The sequence below is a fragment of the Nematocida displodere genome (assembly GCF_001642395.1).
Source record: "Nematocida displodere strain JUm2807 chromosome Unknown 13, whole genome shotgun sequence".
Lineage (NCBI taxonomy): Eukaryota > Fungi > Microsporidia > Nematocida > Nematocida displodere.
The window spans coordinates 17,919-33,835 of record NW_027138127.1 but is presented as its reverse complement, the minus strand read 5'-3'; the positions used below and the strand labels follow the sequence as shown (position 1 = coordinate 33,835).

The 15,917-nt window shown below is 50.2% G+C and overlaps 14 protein-coding genes across 14 annotated transcripts; 3 read left to right on the top strand and 11 right to left on the bottom strand.

Annotated features, from left to right (window-relative positions):
* Window positions 1-33: 33 nt before the first annotated feature.
* Window positions 34-2,943, top strand: NEDG_02097 (structural maintenance of chromosome 3 (chondroitin sulfate proteoglycan 6); the record flags this gene model as incomplete). Its single annotated transcript, XM_067689515.1, has 1 exon — window positions 34-2,943. The coding sequence occupies one exon, from the start codon at window positions 34-36 to the stop codon at window positions 2,941-2,943; it is 2,910 nt and encodes a 969-aa protein (XP_067545671.1).
* Window positions 2,944-2,981: 38 nt separating this feature from the next.
* Window positions 2,982-3,686, bottom strand: NEDG_02096 (uncharacterized protein; the record flags this gene model as incomplete). Its single annotated transcript, XM_067689514.1, has 1 exon — window positions 2,982-3,686. One exon carries the CDS (start codon window positions 3,684-3,686, stop codon window positions 2,982-2,984), a length of 705 nt encoding a protein of 234 aa, XP_067545670.1.
* A 257-nt stretch (window positions 3,687-3,943) lies between these two features.
* NEDG_02095 (uncharacterized protein) lies at window positions 3,944-4,579 on the bottom strand (the record flags this gene model as incomplete). Its single annotated transcript, XM_067689513.1, has 1 exon — window positions 3,944-4,579. One exon carries the CDS (start codon window positions 4,577-4,579, stop codon window positions 3,944-3,946), a length of 636 nt encoding a protein of 211 aa, XP_067545669.1.
* A 143-nt stretch (window positions 4,580-4,722) lies between these two features.
* NEDG_02094 (uncharacterized protein) lies at window positions 4,723-5,487 on the bottom strand (the record flags this gene model as incomplete). Its single annotated transcript, XM_067689512.1, has 1 exon — window positions 4,723-5,487. One exon carries the CDS (start codon window positions 5,485-5,487, stop codon window positions 4,723-4,725), a length of 765 nt encoding a protein of 254 aa, XP_067545668.1.
* Window positions 5,488-5,745: 258 nt separating this feature from the next.
* Window positions 5,746-6,822, bottom strand: NEDG_02093 (uncharacterized protein; the record flags this gene model as incomplete). Its single annotated transcript, XM_067689511.1, has 1 exon — window positions 5,746-6,822. The coding sequence occupies one exon, from the start codon at window positions 6,820-6,822 to the stop codon at window positions 5,746-5,748; it is 1,077 nt and encodes a 358-aa protein (XP_067545667.1).
* A 269-nt stretch (window positions 6,823-7,091) lies between these two features.
* NEDG_02092 (uncharacterized protein) lies at window positions 7,092-7,925 on the bottom strand (the record flags this gene model as incomplete). The annotated part of the gene is made up of 1 exon (XM_067689510.1): window positions 7,092-7,925. One exon carries the CDS (start codon window positions 7,923-7,925, stop codon window positions 7,092-7,094), a length of 834 nt encoding a protein of 277 aa, XP_067545666.1.
* Window positions 7,926-8,120: 195 nt separating this feature from the next.
* NEDG_02091 (uncharacterized protein) lies at window positions 8,121-8,921 on the bottom strand (the record flags this gene model as incomplete). The annotated part of the gene is made up of 1 exon (XM_067689509.1): window positions 8,121-8,921. The coding sequence occupies one exon, from the start codon at window positions 8,919-8,921 to the stop codon at window positions 8,121-8,123; it is 801 nt and encodes a 266-aa protein (XP_067545665.1).
* Window positions 8,922-9,250: 329 nt separating this feature from the next.
* On the bottom strand, window positions 9,251-10,063 carry NEDG_02090 (uncharacterized protein; the record flags this gene model as incomplete). Its single annotated transcript, XM_067689508.1, has 1 exon — window positions 9,251-10,063. The coding sequence occupies one exon, from the start codon at window positions 10,061-10,063 to the stop codon at window positions 9,251-9,253; it is 813 nt and encodes a 270-aa protein (XP_067545664.1).
* Window positions 10,064-10,699: 636 nt separating this feature from the next.
* Window positions 10,700-11,380, bottom strand: NEDG_02089 (uncharacterized protein; the record flags this gene model as incomplete). Its single annotated transcript, XM_067689507.1, has 1 exon — window positions 10,700-11,380. The coding sequence occupies one exon, from the start codon at window positions 11,378-11,380 to the stop codon at window positions 10,700-10,702; it is 681 nt and encodes a 226-aa protein (XP_067545663.1).
* A 224-nt stretch (window positions 11,381-11,604) lies between these two features.
* Window positions 11,605-12,189, bottom strand: NEDG_02088 (uncharacterized protein; the record flags this gene model as incomplete). Its single annotated transcript, XM_067689506.1, has 1 exon — window positions 11,605-12,189. One exon carries the CDS (start codon window positions 12,187-12,189, stop codon window positions 11,605-11,607), a length of 585 nt encoding a protein of 194 aa, XP_067545662.1.
* Window positions 12,190-12,232: 43 nt separating this feature from the next.
* NEDG_02087 (uncharacterized protein) lies at window positions 12,233-12,598 on the bottom strand (the record flags this gene model as incomplete). The annotated part of the gene is made up of 1 exon (XM_067689505.1): window positions 12,233-12,598. One exon carries the CDS (start codon window positions 12,596-12,598, stop codon window positions 12,233-12,235), a length of 366 nt encoding a protein of 121 aa, XP_067545661.1.
* A 339-nt stretch (window positions 12,599-12,937) lies between these two features.
* Window positions 12,938-13,744, bottom strand: NEDG_02086 (uncharacterized protein; the record flags this gene model as incomplete). Its single annotated transcript, XM_067689504.1, has 1 exon — window positions 12,938-13,744. One exon carries the CDS (start codon window positions 13,742-13,744, stop codon window positions 12,938-12,940), a length of 807 nt encoding a protein of 268 aa, XP_067545660.1.
* A 253-nt stretch (window positions 13,745-13,997) lies between these two features.
* NEDG_02085 (uncharacterized protein) lies at window positions 13,998-14,738 on the top strand (the record flags this gene model as incomplete). The annotated part of the gene is made up of 1 exon (XM_067689503.1): window positions 13,998-14,738. One exon carries the CDS (start codon window positions 13,998-14,000, stop codon window positions 14,736-14,738), a length of 741 nt encoding a protein of 246 aa, XP_067545659.1.
* A 182-nt stretch (window positions 14,739-14,920) lies between these two features.
* NEDG_02084 (uncharacterized protein) lies at window positions 14,921-15,904 on the top strand (the record flags this gene model as incomplete). Its single annotated transcript, XM_067689502.1, has 1 exon — window positions 14,921-15,904. One exon carries the CDS (start codon window positions 14,921-14,923, stop codon window positions 15,902-15,904), a length of 984 nt encoding a protein of 327 aa, XP_067545658.1.
* Window positions 15,905-15,917: the final 13 nt, after the last annotated feature.

Here is a 15,917-nt window from a genome sequence, read left to right as displayed (position 1 = left end):
TAAGTTTTGAGTTCGGAAGTAAAATTTATTTTGATGAAGATTAAGAGTCTTACGCTGTCGAACTTCAAGAGCTTTCCAGGTACCGTGGAGATAGGACCTTTCTCGAGTGAGGCAAACGTCTTCATTGGGAAGAACGGCGCTGGAAAGTCAAGCATACTTTTTGCCGTGCGTTTTGTCGTCGATGCACACGAGCGCTACGGCCCACACGAGCGCACCGGCCTAGTCAATGAGAACACGCCCGATCTTCGTGCCTACGCTGAAATCGTCTTTGATAACGACAACCGGGCCTTTCCAGGAGGCTCTGTGGTAACAATCAGGCGGGCAGTAACCCAGAAGTCAGACGAGTATACTGTTGATGGACGAGGAGTATCGAGGGAAGAGATGGTCTCTCTTTACGAGATAGCAGGTCTATCCAAGACCATGCCGTACTTCGTGGTGGAGCAGGGGCGGATAGGCGAGCTAGCGAGGATGAGCAGTCACGCGAGAATGGGCGTCATTCGGGAGCTAGCCGGGTCAACGGTCTACGAAAAAGACAAGGAGGAGGGGCGGAAGGTCCTGGAAGAGTCCCGCGGGCTAGAAGAAAAAACGCAAACCCTGATTTCCTCGATCAAAAAACGGGTTTCTATCATGGAGGAAGAAAAAGCCAGGCGCAGGCTCCGGGAAGAGGCTGGCAAAAAGAAGGAGGTCCTGGTTCGAGAGCTGTACAAAAGAGAGCTGCAGAAAATCAAGGGCAAGCTAGAAGAAATTGTCTCAGAGGACTCAGCTGCTCTGGACACGACCACTGAGGAAAACGAGGCTGCTATACGTGCCAGGCTAGAGCAAGTTCTCTCACAGCTACCCCCCACCAACCCGAACCCTACACCTAACCCTACACCCAACCCGAACCACCACTCCAGCACCATACCTGAAACCAGAGAAGAGATAAAAAGGCTTGAAAGACAGAAAAGCGCTGCAAGAGAGGAAATCAAGCACCTGGAGGCGCTCTGTCGGGGCACAGAGGCCCTGGCCAGCGAGATAAACAACCTAAAGCTCCAGGGACCCTCTGCCGTGGCCAAGAAACTCGCCGAGCTTAAACAGCAGGCCCAGCACCAAGCCCAACAGCAAGCCCAGCACCAAGCATCAGGGCCCGGGTTCGTTGCGGTAAAACCTGAAAAACCCGAACACAAAGAAGACGTCCTTGAACAAAGACGGGAGCTGTGGCGACTGGAAAAAGAAACGCAGAAAAAGAAGCAAGACCTTGAAGCGCGCCTCAAAGAGGACGAGCGCGCCTTTCTTATGCGGTGCAAAGGGTTTGCGCTTGGAAGCGAGCTGCGGCAGATCCAGGGGGTTCTTGGGTACGTGTACGACATTATAGCCATTCCGCCCGAGATGCTTGCAGCCCTAGCAGCGACCAGTGTTCATCTTCTGATGAGTGTTGTGGTAAAAGACGTTGAAGATGCCATTCGCCTGGTTAGAGAGCACGGCATAGAACAGACAGTTATTCCTCTTTCTAGAGCTAAGGCTGCGAAAGCCAGAAAAAAGCTCCACACCCCGATTCCCTCGCTCAGCAGCTACATCTCCTGTGCCGACGAGTTTGCAGACCTCATTGAGTACCTGTTTGGCAGCATCTACTACCTCCCAGACTTTGAGAGCGCAAAAACAGCTTCGCGCACATACGGGATAAACGTTATCACTGCGGCCGGGGAGTACTTCAGCGCCACTGGAAGTATTTCAGGGGGAGAGGAAAAAGCCAGCACTGGATTCAGGAGGTACATTGCCACCAAGGAAGAGTATCGAGAGTGCTTGAGCCGGGAAAAAGACGTTGCACGCCTCAAAGAAGAAAACGAGACACACTACCGAGCCCTAACCCGAACTAAGCCCTACGCCCACACCCTAACCCTGGAAAGCATGATTTTTGCTCTGGAAAACGAAGACGTCGATCTTTCCCTGCTGCTCCTACAGAGAAAAGCTGCCTACGAAAACACCGCCGCTCTAGACGGTCTGTACGCCTCGCTTACTGCCCAGGAGCAGGCCAAAGAGGCAGCTGCAGCAGCTGAAAACCTCCAGCAGCTCCAGGAGCTTGCTGCCTCCCTGGAGGAGAAACTAGCACTGTGTGCAGGCACCCCACAGTGGCAGGAAAAGATGGAGGAAAAGGCGCGACTGGAGGCCAAGTTCAGAAGAGTGCAAAAAAAGATCCTCTCCCTGAACGCAGACACGGTGGACCAGGTAACACTCTCACCCAGCCAGGCGGTTGACCTGAGAACAGCGAGCAAAGAGCAGCTCATTGGGGCCCTGGCTGTGCTTAAGAGGCAGTCAAGCGATCTTCCCCCCGAAACGGGAGAGACCGAGCACATTTTCACCGAGTACCTGAAAATGACGGAAAAGCTCAAGGAGCTGAACACAGCCAAAACCAAGATTTTTGAGATGCAGGCGGCTCTAGAGGCAAAAAAAGAGGAAGTGATTGGTCTAACGGTCTCACAGGTGAAAAGCAACTTTGAGTACTTCTTCCACAAGGTTACCCGGGGCACAGCCCGAATGACAAGCAGTGACACCCACGAGCACCTGGAGGTTGAGGCCTCCTTTAACGGGGAGCCCTTGGTTGGTGTCAATGAACTAAGCGGGGGACAAAGGACCGTGGTTGCTCTGTGCCTGATTCTGGCGGTTCAGAAGGTCTATGAAGCACCGTTCTATTTGCTGGATGAATTTGATGCCAATTTAGACGCGTCTGTTCTTTCAGGTATTGTTCAGAGCGGAGTGCTTTCAGGGAAGCAGCTTCTTCTCTGCACCTTCCGCGGAGAAACCCTCGGCCTGGGCCAGAGCTTCTTCCACGTTCGCGACAGTTCAGAGGTCAAAGAGTGCTCGGTGGATGAGGCCGCAGATCTTGTCTGCTCTTTCTGTCCATCCCACACACCACCCACACCCCGAAAACCCCGAAAACCCCGAGCTAGCCCAAAGAGAGAATAGTTTATTTGGCACTGAGCCATTAGGGCACAAACCCGACATTAGTCCTTAAAGATGGGGCCGTTGGAGCTGGCAGTAACACTGGAGGTGGTTGGAATTTTAGACCCACCCAGGAATTTCTTCATATTGAATGGCGAGTGCTTGCGACTCTTTTCCTCCTGGGCCTGGGCCTCAGAGTAGGTCACCAGGCGGAACAGCTGGAGGTCATTTCCTCCGTTGCTGCACCTTTGGAGGTGGTAGTCTCCAATAACGGGGTCCGGGGTGATGCACATGTTTTTTCTGTAAACAGACACGATTTCGTAAACAGGGTTCTTGGCGTTGTGCGTGATTACTTCCCTGAAAATCGTGGCATCAGACATGGTCTCATCGTTCTCCTCAACTGGAATCTCTACATTGATACCTTCTCCCAATGAATTGTAGGTAACTATGTGTTTTACTCCTTTATCCCACAAAAAGAGTGAGAGCGGGCTGTCTTTCTTGGCTTTGTCGCTTTTGATGCCAACGTCAAAGAGAACAGCGTTTTCGTGCTTGGGAACGGCTTTAAGGATTCCGTGTTTTGCGCTGATGTAATGGTTGCCGATGTAAGAAGAAATAAAGATACCTGACTTTTCTTCTTTTCCCAGGAGCGATGCCATATGGTGGCGGTGGTGGTGCCCGCGGTGTCTTCCATGTGAGCCCCGTTTCCCGACCACCGAACAGACAAGGGCGGAAACTATAAGGATAAGTCTTACTGCTTCGTTTCTCATGATTTTCTCGAGACTTGCGACATTTAAGTATGTTTCTGTGATTCTGATACTGTGTTTTATTTTGTTTAAGATTTGCAGCTGCGGCCTTTGCGGTAGTTCTTTTATTTTTTTACTTTGCACCCCTGGCTCTCTCGAAGGCAGCAGTCTTTTGACCTTCTGTTCAAACGCAGAGCTACAGCAAGTGCTATGCACGTGTTTTTAGCATGCTTCTTAAAACACATATTTTAGATTAATCAGTTTAGGTTTAGGTGCGCTCTTTAAATCGGCAGCAGTGGGTGGGCGCGGCCAAAGGTATCCAAGTCTTTTTTATCGCTCTCTATGCGGGAGGCATCGATCCAAATAAACAGCTGGTTGTCTCTGGCATCTGAAAGGGTATCAACACACTCCGTGGTGATAAAGCTGTGTTTGTGTGCGTGGGAGAGGCAGCCTTCGTTGGCGTAGACCTGGAAGGCTCGGCTGCTTGGGAGAATGACCGGGGAAAAGGAGAACTGTGGCTTTCTGGCGCTTTTCAAGGGGAGGAGGTAGAGCTTTTCTTCGCCCCTGTCGTTGGCAAAGGAGAAAACCAGTCTGTCGGCAAAATCGGGGCGGGGAAGCTCGGGGTTTGGGTGGCTCAGGTCTCGAAGAGCCTCCTCGGCTGCAATTAGCCCGTAGGCCACGCCCTGGTGCTCGGTTCTGAAGACTTTGAGTGGGAGGGCGGACTCGGGGTCTTTAGAGACCAGGAGCGATGCCTTTCTAGCAAATTTACTTTGGAGCTGTCCTATGTACCCCCTGCCCCCGACGCTGTACAGGTACCCAGTGCGTCCGTTATCAAAAACGGTTGTAAACTGCTCTGGGGCCAGACATCTTGCAAAGTAAGCCGCCAAACCCGAAATTAGAAAAATCTTTGCAATCATTGTGTTTATTCCAATTCGAGAATATATATGTGTTCGGGCTATTGTTTCATTGCATTTAAAACAGAGTTCGGGTGGGTCTGTCCGTGGGGGCTGTTCGAAAAGATTGAAGCATTTGGGGCAACGAGGCTTAGCTCCATTGCCTCTTAAGAAGATACGGCACCAAGTGCAGCACCTGCAGCCATCCCAGCCACGTCGATATCGACACTTCCAGTTTGCAGGGCCGATAAAATAGCCAGGTCAGGTGTTTTTGCGGCGTGGTGGGGATGGGCCGGGTTAGAGTTCGGGTTAAGTTCAAAGGTTGGCTCAACTCCGTCCTGGAACAGCGACTCTCCGTGCCACTGGAACAGTTGCTTTTTTTGTTTTTCCGGGGTGCTGTAGTCGCACCTCTCCAGCCAGATGCTGCCGCTTTCGTGGGCTGCGAGGCAGTTTTCTTTGTGGTAGATTTTGAAGAAGCGCTTTCCCTTAAGGACTGGAATTGTTATGAGAAATTTGAAGTCGGAAGAGTTCTTGAACTTTTGCAACTTGAGGATGTTATCTGTTTTACCAATTCTGTCTTTGATGGCCAGGGTGGGGCACTGGTAGAAGCAGTCCGGTGTGTTTCCACTTCGGGTTTTGTAGGGCCGGGAGCACTTTCTTTGGTCTTCGGGCCTATCGGACATAAAGATGGCGAACACGCCTTTTCCGGTGTGGACGTACTTCAGTTTAAGCTTTAGGGCCTTATTTTTTTCGCCAATGGTTTCGACATAAGGGCTGGCATCTGCGCCCAGGAACTTTTGGGCCCCGTAACTATAGAGATAGCCACTCTCTGTGGCATCATAGACTTTCTCCAACATTATTCCTATCCCGCGGACCATGGATCCAAGACAGAGCAGTGTGGTGATTGCTACTGCTTTCTTTGATAAGATCATGTTTTAGCATGTTTTTTATTTCAAATACTCTAGCTGCAACACCTGTTTCAGTTAAGCCCAACCACCGGTTTGTTCCGGTTGTGGTGCACAGTGGCATGATAGGTTGGTGTTTGGGTTGTGCTGCATGGTGGTTCGGGACAGGATAAGCCATACGTTGAAAACCCGAAACAGTGTTGATTATTTATTATGGAAACAGAGCCTCTTGTTCAGCCAGCTAACCCGAAGCCAAGCCCGAGCCAGCTAACCCGAGCATGGGCATTAGTTCGTTTTGGGGGTTGGGTACGTTTCTGGTGCTGATCTATGCTCGGGCTTGGTTTCGGGTTCTGGGGCAGGCTGGTCTTGGAGAGTGCTGTGCTTCGGGAGCTTCTCGGAGATGTTGAAAGGCGGAGACACGGTGTTTATGGCAGCGTTGGTGTTCGGGTTAGTTTCAGGCCTGGTGATGGGCAGAGACTGGGGCAGCAAGGGCTTAGAGCTGTTTTCAAGACTGGAATAGTTTGAATCGGCCTCTTCGTCCTCGGGGTGGTTCGGGTGGCGGTTGTAGAGGTCTTGGGTCAAATACTGAGCTGTTGCAAGGTTTTTGAAGGCTCGGGCGGTGGGGTAGTGCCTGAGCCGAGCTTGAATGGGGGGTTCCAGGTCGTACGGGTCCACTAGCGTTCTCAGGTTGTGGGCTCGGGGAACAACCTTCATTGGCCTGCGGTAGAGAAGTGTACCAGGCTCTCTTTTTACGGGAACGCCCTTAACGGAGGTGTACTGTTCCTCGCTCAGCCAGGTAAATAGCTGCATGTTTCTTCTTTCTTCGGGGTAGCTGATGCACTCTTGCACAAACAGGTACCCCTCCCTCTCCATGGCCAGGCACTTGTTCCCGGCATAGACTCTGAAGGCGTTGTTCTCCAAAATCACTGGGGGAGAAAAAGAGAACCAGTTACTTGGCGAAGCGGTAGAAACTGAGAGCACGACGTGAGGATGCTTCCACCCGTCAATCAGGCTAAAAGAAGGAAATCCGTGGAAGGTGTTTTTGGAGCGCCCGGGGTGCAAGCGTGTTTTTCGCAACTGTACATCATCGAAATCTTCTGAAATAATAAGGTTGGAGGTGTACCCGTGAATGCTCTGTCGCTGGATCATCAGTTTAGTGGCGCTTTTTGGGTCTGGGGTACCGCCAATCCAGACAAAGCTGTCGTGTTCTGACTTTTTCTTTGTCAGGTACATCTTCCCTCCAACGTTATAGAAGTATCCAGGCACGCCATTGCCAAAAGCCGGGCGTTCATAGGTATTGACCAAGCACCGCGCATAGTCTGAGAGGAAACATACCGCTAGGGCAAAGGTGTTCTTTCTCATGCAAAAGCGGGTTCTATGGTATATATGCATTGTGTTGTCAAGGTTTCATTTAGCACTAAGCGTTTTAGCTTATTTGGCCAGGGCTTTCGGGTTTTCGAGCTTTCGGGTTTTCGAAAGTTCGGGGTGCTTGGGGTACCGCACACATAACACCACGTGCCTATTTATATATTTATTTCTGAAAGCCGAAAACCCCAAAAGCCGAAAACCCCGAAAACCCAAAACCCGAAAACCCGAAAGCTCGAAAGCTCGAAAAAAAGCCGGACATTGGGCTAGTCAAAATTGCTGCAGCCCAGGCATCGGGAGCTGTTCATGGGCGACGGGGAGTATCGGCCCTGACTGCCATTGCCATAGCCTGGTGCTCGGTAGGGAGAGTCGTATGGCGACCTTCCAGCCTCGGGGTAGAAAGGAGCGGCACCGCCAGCGTATGGTGGAGGGGGAGCGCCCCGATTGTCATAATACGATGGAGGGGGTCCCCCGGGTATCCCACCAGTACGCGGCGCAGAAGGACTATCTATACTAACCCAGGTGAATGCCTGAATGTCCTTGTTAGTGAAAAACGACGGGAAAAAGGTCGAAATACAAGGAGCTCTGACAAGGGAGTAGCTTCTGTCAACCTCCAGGCACTCGCCGTGCATGTAAATCTGCAGCTCTTCGCCACTGGCAGTGTGGGGCTCAGAAATGGTAAAGCGGTGGGTTTCTGCGGTGGTGTGGGACTCAAGGCCGACGCGGTTGAAGTTCCAGCCCCCGACGATGCCAAAAGAGTTTTCAATTGGGAGAGAGCTGTAAATGTCGTACTGGACGCCATTCTGTCCGCGCACACGGCCGGGCTTATTCGGGGAAATGATTGTGAAGGTGGTCTGGTCCTGAAACACGCGCGTCCGCAGCAACGACATAGCGTCTGCCTCGTTTGCAACAGCCTCAAGGTACTGCTGGCGGTCTGCATACCTCGAGTTAACGCCCAGGTATCTTCCAGAGCCAACGTTGTAAAAGTATCCAACCTGCACGCTCTCCACCTTTGGAAGCTGTCTGTTGCCATAAGCCAGGATCTGGGCGCTGTATACGAAACAAGCCCGAAAAAGGCCTTTCCAAGACACGCCTTGCATTAGTTGGTTGGTAGTGTGGTGTTATATAGCACAGATGGAACTCGTGTTTTAGGCTGTTCTGGCCAATCATGGGACAAGTTTTCAAACCCTTACCAAAAAACAAGCAAATACGGGTTGGTTTATTGCTGAAAAAGGCACCCAAGGCGCAAACAGAGGCTGGCCAGTATTAAGTCTTCAAACAGTGTGCGGAGCCGATTAGGAGAGGCACGATGCAGGCACGGCAGAGCTTGAGTGGAATGGATCGTATGGACTTTTGTGTGCGTGGTTTGAGGGGGAGTCAAGCAGGTTAGGCATAACGCTTTTCGGGGTGCTACAAATCAACTGGTGGATAAGCTCCTGGGCCGGGTTGGGGATGTTTAGTTGCGGGTTTGGGGCGAACGCTCCAGGGATAAAGTCGCGGTTGTGTGAGTTGAGGTCAACCCAGACAAAAAGCTGTTTGTTTCTGGCCAATTTATCATTGGACCCGCAGTTGGTAGCCGAAAGGGTTTTGTTATCGTCGCCAATAGTCAGGCATCTGTGGTCAATTTTGATGGAGAACCCGTTTTCGTTAAAGATAAGTGGCTGGGTGAAAAAGAAGTTTCCGCTGCTTCTTCCATGGAAGTTTTTCAGAACCACGCGGCACTGGCCAACCTTTTTTTCAGGACAGACCTCAAAGCCCATCTGTTTGCTGATCTTGGAGTCGCCTTTGACAATGTTGGGCTTGTTGTACTGGATTGTATCATCATTGATGTCGTGGAAGATGACAAAGCCTCCTTCTTCGTCGGTGTTGTTGATGTGGACGCGAACACGGATGGCGTTTCTTTTGTCATTAATGGCAATCAGATGGTCTTGGTTGTTGAAATCAATGCCAATGAACTTCTTCACTCCAAGGTTGTAGAGAAACCCAGGCTTGTTAAGTTCAAAGAAAGAGTCGTCGTATTCAGCCTCTTCGGTGCGCACGGAGAGACAGAACACAATGGCGCAGAGCATGGCATATCTTGCGATTCTAGAACCCATGCGAATCTTTTTCCTGTTGGTTTTATGTGTTTTATGTACACCCAATTGTAACGAAACAATGATACAGGCCAAAGAAGCGAGGTTATTGGAAACACACCCGAACCACATGTTTTACATCTGGCCAGTTGTGTGGGATGCATGGGTTGGGGTTTGGGTTTGGGTTTGGATGGCCATGTGCTCTGCCTCCGAACTCCAGGACTAGCCAGTTTTTGAGTTAAGGCTGCACTCTAAAATTTGTACCACCTCCACCTACGGGCCACCCTAACATAAAATCATTGTTGTTTATTTTCCATGGACCGACAGGCTCCGTTCCTGTGCGAGCTGCCTGCTTATGAGTCACATGCTTTGTCGACTTCTACATGCTGCCACTCGAATAGTTGCCTGTTGTTGGCGTCAGTTGGCATGCCATTGTTGTCGTCAATGCATGGATCAGTAATTAGGCGGTTGTCTGAGGCAACAGTCAGACACTGGTCCCAAAGCTTGATCTTAAATGCAGACTCGCCCTTGTAGTACGGAGGAGTGATCCCCATTCTATTAGTCAACATGGTGGTTCCCCACAACCCTATCTTCTTATTCCAAATGCCCCCAAGGACATCAAGCCGGTTCACATGGTTGTGTGTTTCATATGTGGACCTTGACCCGAGATCAGGCTTCTTAGGAGGAAGATTAACGGTCAGAATGGATACAAACGTTCCAACCCAGTCGCTGTAGTCCACCACAATGGCGAAAGGAGCGGGATCAGGTGCCGACTTGTTCTCGGAGAAGGCATGGTTGCCGCTTCCCAGGGTAACCAGTTTCTTTGTCCCTCTGTTGTACAAGTATCCTACATTGAGCTTAGTACTTAAGTAGTTGATTGGTTTGGGGGTGTTGTTGTGGGCCCTAGTAGCAAGATATCGCGGATATGGACGCCCTGATCCCTGGGTTGGTTCTGAGGGTGCATGTGGATGTGCAGTTGGCTGTGGATGTGTGTTTGTAGTTGGCTGTGTGTGTGTATTTCGGGTCAGGTCGGCTCCGTGAGACGGCGTGCCTTTATAAGACTCATGATGCATCTTGGGCGCTATGCCCCATACATGGCCCAAATGCGCAAGAGAGAGAGAAAACAGTGTGTATCCAAGGGCGCGCATGCTGATCGTCCGCTGCATTTGATATTTATACCATTTGCGAGTCTAAACACTGTTTCGGGTTGGTGAGGACGTGATTGGGCAGATGTGTGAGGGTCAGTTTGTGGATCGGGATCAGGCCGTGGTTCAGGTTGTGGATTGGGCAATGCTGGCTGGCCACTCCTCCACCTATATCCCGAAAACCCCATCTTAGCCATTGGCACCACCCATGGGCATATGTGTTCGGGTTGTCGGGTGGTCCAGTTGTCAGATTGTCCGGTTGTCGGGATATAGGTGGAACACAATCTCCTTAATATGGCTCCACCACTATAAACCGGATACTATAGTTGGGCCAAGCGCGTAATGGAATAGCTCGCAAAGTTATTAGGTTGGTTATAAACAGCCATTTACTATTTACTATATATCTGAGCATTTCTCACACTACCCCGAACTAGCCCATTGTCATTTCTGTACCATTGCATTGCCGCGTGTCTTTTTATTGTTCGTGACTAGATGGTTGGCAAAGATATACGCCATCTGCGCTGTTCGGGAGCCTCTTGTCTTTGTTCGTTGTGTTTATGTTACGCATTGTTTTTTTGAATTAGGGTTGCATCTTTAAAATAACCCGAAATTCCCGAAAACCCGAAAACCTGAAAACCCGAACAAATGTTTTGACAGCTAGCAAGTCTCACTGTCCTCAGAGCACCAGTCAAACAGCTGCCTGTTGTTTTCATCGGTTGGGGTGCCGTTGTGATCTTCCACACATGCGATCTTAACCAAATTGTTGCTAGTGTCGACAGAAAGACAGTCTGTGCCCAGATGGATCTTAAATCCACTGTCTCCCACGTAGTATGGCGGCGAAAAAACCATCCGGTTGATATGGTTGGTGTATGTTAGGAGATTCATTGCTTTTTGGTTTATGCTCCCCGCAATGCTGATTCTAGGCACTAGCTGGTTTGACTCATAGTCACTCTTCCTCCCATAGTATGGCGTCCGTGGTTGGTCCTCAAACTGTAAAATACTGTGAAAAGTTCCTGACCAGTGAGACGTATCGCTAACAATGCCCAGCCGCATGGGCTTTGGTGCGGCATTGTTCACCGACATGATTGCATTCTTTGGCCCTTTTGCCAGGAAGTTTCTTGACCCTCTGTTGTACAAGAACCCCAAGTTGGGCTTTTTCATGTAGAAGTTAACAGTTTTTCTGCCTGCATCTGCCCCGCCGTGTCCATAGGCCTTGCCCGTCTCAAACCCCAGTGGTCTTAGGCTGGACTCGCCAGAGCCCCATACATGGCCCAAATGCGCAAGAGAGAGAGAAAACAGTGTGTATCCAAGGGCGCGCATGCTGATCGTCCGCTGCATTTGATATTTATACCATTTGCGAGTCTAAACACTGTTTCGGGTTGGTGAGGAGTTGGCGGGGGTGGCAGTGGAGGTGTGATTGGCTGGTGTTTTGTGTTGGTGGGAAAGTGGTTGGGGTGGAGCTGCTACACTCTTTCACCCCAGAGACCTCTATTTCAATTATTTATTACCCAAGTATCAGGCCAGGAGCATACCTAACCACTAGATAGGTGCACACGCCTTGGTCACATGCAGGAATCTGGGTGGTTAATAGGGCACCATGTAAATAGCTGTTGGTCGTTCTCGGGGGTGGGGTCATTTGCTTTGTCAGTTACGCAGGTTTCCTTAATCAGAAAACCATCTTCATTGACAGAGATGCACTTTTGGCTCGAGGCAAGAATCATTTTGAATGCTGTGTCGTTCTGGTAGTACGGCATGGTCATGATGATTTGGGTTTTTCCTGACCAGGAGCCAACCTTAGTGGTCAGGGGCCTTCCCGAGCTCTCCGAATCCGATATTCGCCGGCCAGGTGCAAAAATGTGTCCTGGAAAGATGTAGTGCTTCCCCTCGTGCATCTGGAAATTCTCCAAGCTAGATGCGACTTCAAGCAGCATTAGGTCCAAGGCTACCACGGACCCTTCCCTCCGCATGGGCAGGCCAAAGACGGTAGGCTGGTTACGGTGTCCCGATTTAGCAGCGAAGTGGTCGGTGGATGTGTTATAGGACACAAAGACTTTGGTGCCTCTGTTGTAAAGATATCCACTAACGTCTTTTTTGGGCAGCCAGTTGATAGTGGCTCCAGGCACTGGCATGGACGCCATAGGTGCCATAGGAGCCGTAGGAGTCATAGAAGTCATAGAAGTCATAGGAGGCTCAGACGACATGTACCCCCCCTCCATAGTAGATGGTTTCTATATGACCCTTAGGGGTAATTGCCGTGAGCACGGTAATTCTGGGGTTGTGGTGGGTTTCGTTTCTTGGGATGGAGAGGAAGCTACTTCTGTAGTATTGACTTCTGCCGAACATGTCTTCATCAAGAATGCTTGGGTCATGGGTGTGGGGGGGTCTTCTTAGGTATCCCAGCGGCCTGGCTATCTCTGCTCCGTGGTAGTAGCTAGCTAAAACGCTGGCTAGCTGGCCAGCTAGTATCAACATACCGGTATAGGCACGTGCAACCATCTGGCGGGGAAGGTTGGTGGTGATAAATACCCGAACTGAGACGATGTTTGCAGGCCGCATGTCGATTTCGTAGATAGACCTTTCTAGTTTCGGGCTGGCGACAGATAGGGCATTCGAGCCCTTTCATATCTCAAAACACAGCCATCAGTTTGCTGTGCCCGAACGGTTCCGAACCTTGCCCACCACTCATTTGCATCCCTTTGTACCCCTTTGTACCCCTTTGTACCCATCTAAACCGCCAACATTGCATACCCCGAACAATCACTAACCTGAATCACATTTATTATAAAGCCCGAGCCTTAATCCTAACCTTAAATCTCAAAAGCTCGAAAAGCTCGAAAAGCTCGAAAAGCTCGAAAAGCTCGAAAAGCCCGGCACCGCCCATTCAGCCCGCCCCTCTCAAAACGCCATAGACTCTTTGCATGTGTCTAAACTGCCTTCAGGGCACCAGGTAAATAGCTGCTCGTCAATTTCCTGTTTAGAATGGTTGCCAACTTCTTCTATACACGGAACAAACCTCAAATAGTCGTGCTTCTTAATCGAAAGACATTGCTGCTCATTTTGTGCCAGAATCTTGAATCCCTGGTCATGCGTGAACATTGGCGGTGTTATTAACGCGTTCACGCTACTGGACTGGCTATACTCTCCAGTTCTAACCCGGTCCGTATGGTCTCTTCTGACAAATTTCAGGGCTCTGAAGTATTCGGCCAGTAACTTGTTTGTTTCTCTCTTATAGGCACTGGAGTATGGCTTAGTGTTCATGAGAATTACCACAGCGCCCTTATATGCCCCTGTTTCTCGGTAATGGAACCATGTTTTTGTTGGATCCACCCCGTTTTCTTTGGCCCCGTAAATGCTATCGTGATGCCTCTCCAAAGCTAGAAAGTCCTTTATGCCCCTGCTGTAGAGATACCCCGTGTTTATTCTACTCCCAATAAAGTTCCGCTTCTTCACACCTTTGTCGTGATTGTATCGGAAGTACATGGGATCTGGTTGCCCGTATTGGGTGTGGTAGTCTCCGTAAACCAGTCCTGGAGGATTGGCATACCCTCTGTAGCCGCTATGGGGATCGGGGTAGTTGTATGGCGCGGCAGGGTACCCAGAATCGTTAGTTGGTCCCTTGTAGTAGGGAAACATTGACGTACCAGCTACTCCAGACAGGTGGAACGCCAGGGCAAAGACTCCGGCATAGGCACACATTAGCATTTACCTTTGTTCGGGTTCTGGGATAAATACCCCGAGTGAGACCGTGTTTGCAGCCAGTGCTTCCATTTACCAGAAAGGCCTTTCGATGCTTTGCTGCTGGTTTTGGAGGCGTTGTTTTGGAGGCGTTGGCTGCTTTTAGCTCTTCTACACTCTGGGGGATTGTATGAAGAAAAAGATTCTACCTCTGCAATGTCTCACATATCTAGCACAGGTTACAAACATTGGGTATATAAGACCATTTGTTTTCCAAGCCATGGGACAAACAGTGCTAAACACTGCTCTAAGTCTACTTTTGCTATCTGTTTCGCCGATGCTTGCATTTTCGGGAAGTGTCTCTATCAACCACGAGCTTGCCACTGAGAACACCTCGGTGGGGTATCTCTACAACCTGGCTTCTGGGATGTACGTTGGCAGTTACAAGTCTTTAGACGCCTTCAACACCTACACCCAGGGCCCTCGAGGCAGCCTGCTCCGGACAATGGGCGTTGTAGATAAGTACTCTGCCATCCGGCTGTCCCTTCACAAAGAAAGCAGCGGCTCTGAGAGCTTGGTAACCTTTGTTGTTGACAGCAACACGCCTCCCCTCGCTCTCTACGATACCACAGACTCTGACGATGGATTTTATGACCCTTCATTCCGGAGATTCGATACCCTACCAATGCTGCAGGTGGTGGGCAATAAACTGTATGCCGGGATCCGCAAACACACCGAGGCACCCAAAATGTTCGTCCTTGTTCCCAATACCCTCGATTATGCCCATAAAACATTTATGATCAAGTCAGCCACTCGGGGGTACTACATGCGCGCCCGGGGCACCTCCGGGGAGCTAGTGATTGCAACCCGAGCCACCTGCACAAGCTCTCCCTACCGTGACCAGTGTCTGTTTTCATGGGTCCCGGGTTTCAGTGTGTCCAAGCTTCTAAATGATCCTATCAGGATGCAGGATGCACAGTCAATACTCACGGGCGCCTCCGACGACGAAGAGTGGGTTTAGGTCTGGTTTTGGGTCCTTTACCCAGGGAATAAAGTGTATATATGTATTGAGGCTTGTGTTCGGGGAGGGGTTTTGTTCGGGTTTGTGGCTCAGATTTAGCGACAGTCAACCGGCATGTTCGATGGTACATCTCCAAACAATGTTTTGACACAGTGATAAATTGTCTGATATCAAACACCTGAATGGCAGTGAGGATACAAAAAGTTCTTGCCGCATGTTCTGCACTTTTTGCCGGGGTGGCGTACAGTCTGATGGAAGAAAACGGATGGAACACTATGGTGCCCTATAACATGAACACAATGCCAAACACAGGATACTTGTTGAACCACGGAGTGCACGGCTTGGTTGCCAAGCCCAGTCCTTTTGCTTTTATTGCAGGGTCAAACGCAATTATCGTTGGAAAGGGCAAAGCCAGAAAACTGAAGCTAACTCTTTTCAAGCCTAACCGGCAATCTAAAAAATTTGCATTTAAAGTTCACCAGCCCCTGAAAAGTCTTTTTTCCAGAAAAAACAGCGGCATAAAGGTTCTAGGTGTCAACATGAACGACAAAAGACTTCTTACTGTTCCATTCACCAGCGCAAAAAACAATCAAATTTTTGATATTGTTCTCTCTGACCGGTACATAGACTACTTCCAAATCAAGTACCAAGGGCTCTGTGCCACTCCACTCAACCGCGAGGAGATCATTACCTTTGTTCTGTGCCTAGACGACGGTGACGACATGTCTGCCAACCAAATGTTCCGGTTTATTGACCGCGATGGTGGAACACCACTCGAAACTAAACGTCTCAAAATCCCAGGAGGTATTTCTCCCTACTACTTTGAGGGGCGGGCACCATGTACCAGAGGCATTCCAGATACGTCATCCGGTGCCTACTACTTGCTCAATGAGGCATTTGCCAGAGATATTTGCTACCAGCCCGCAGACCCCAACAGTGCAGCTGCTGGTATGGTTATGAACCCACCATCCCTGCCCATTCCTCCTGCAGTACCCAAAGTACCTTCTATTCCTTCTACCCCTACTATGCCATCTGCACCTGCCATGCCATCTGCACCTGCCGTGCCTTCAGCGCCTGCCATGCCATCAGCGCCTGCTGCGCCATCAGCCCCTGCTGCGCCCACCACACATGCAGCGCCCACCCATATGATGACTCCATCGATGTGAATAGGCACTTGAT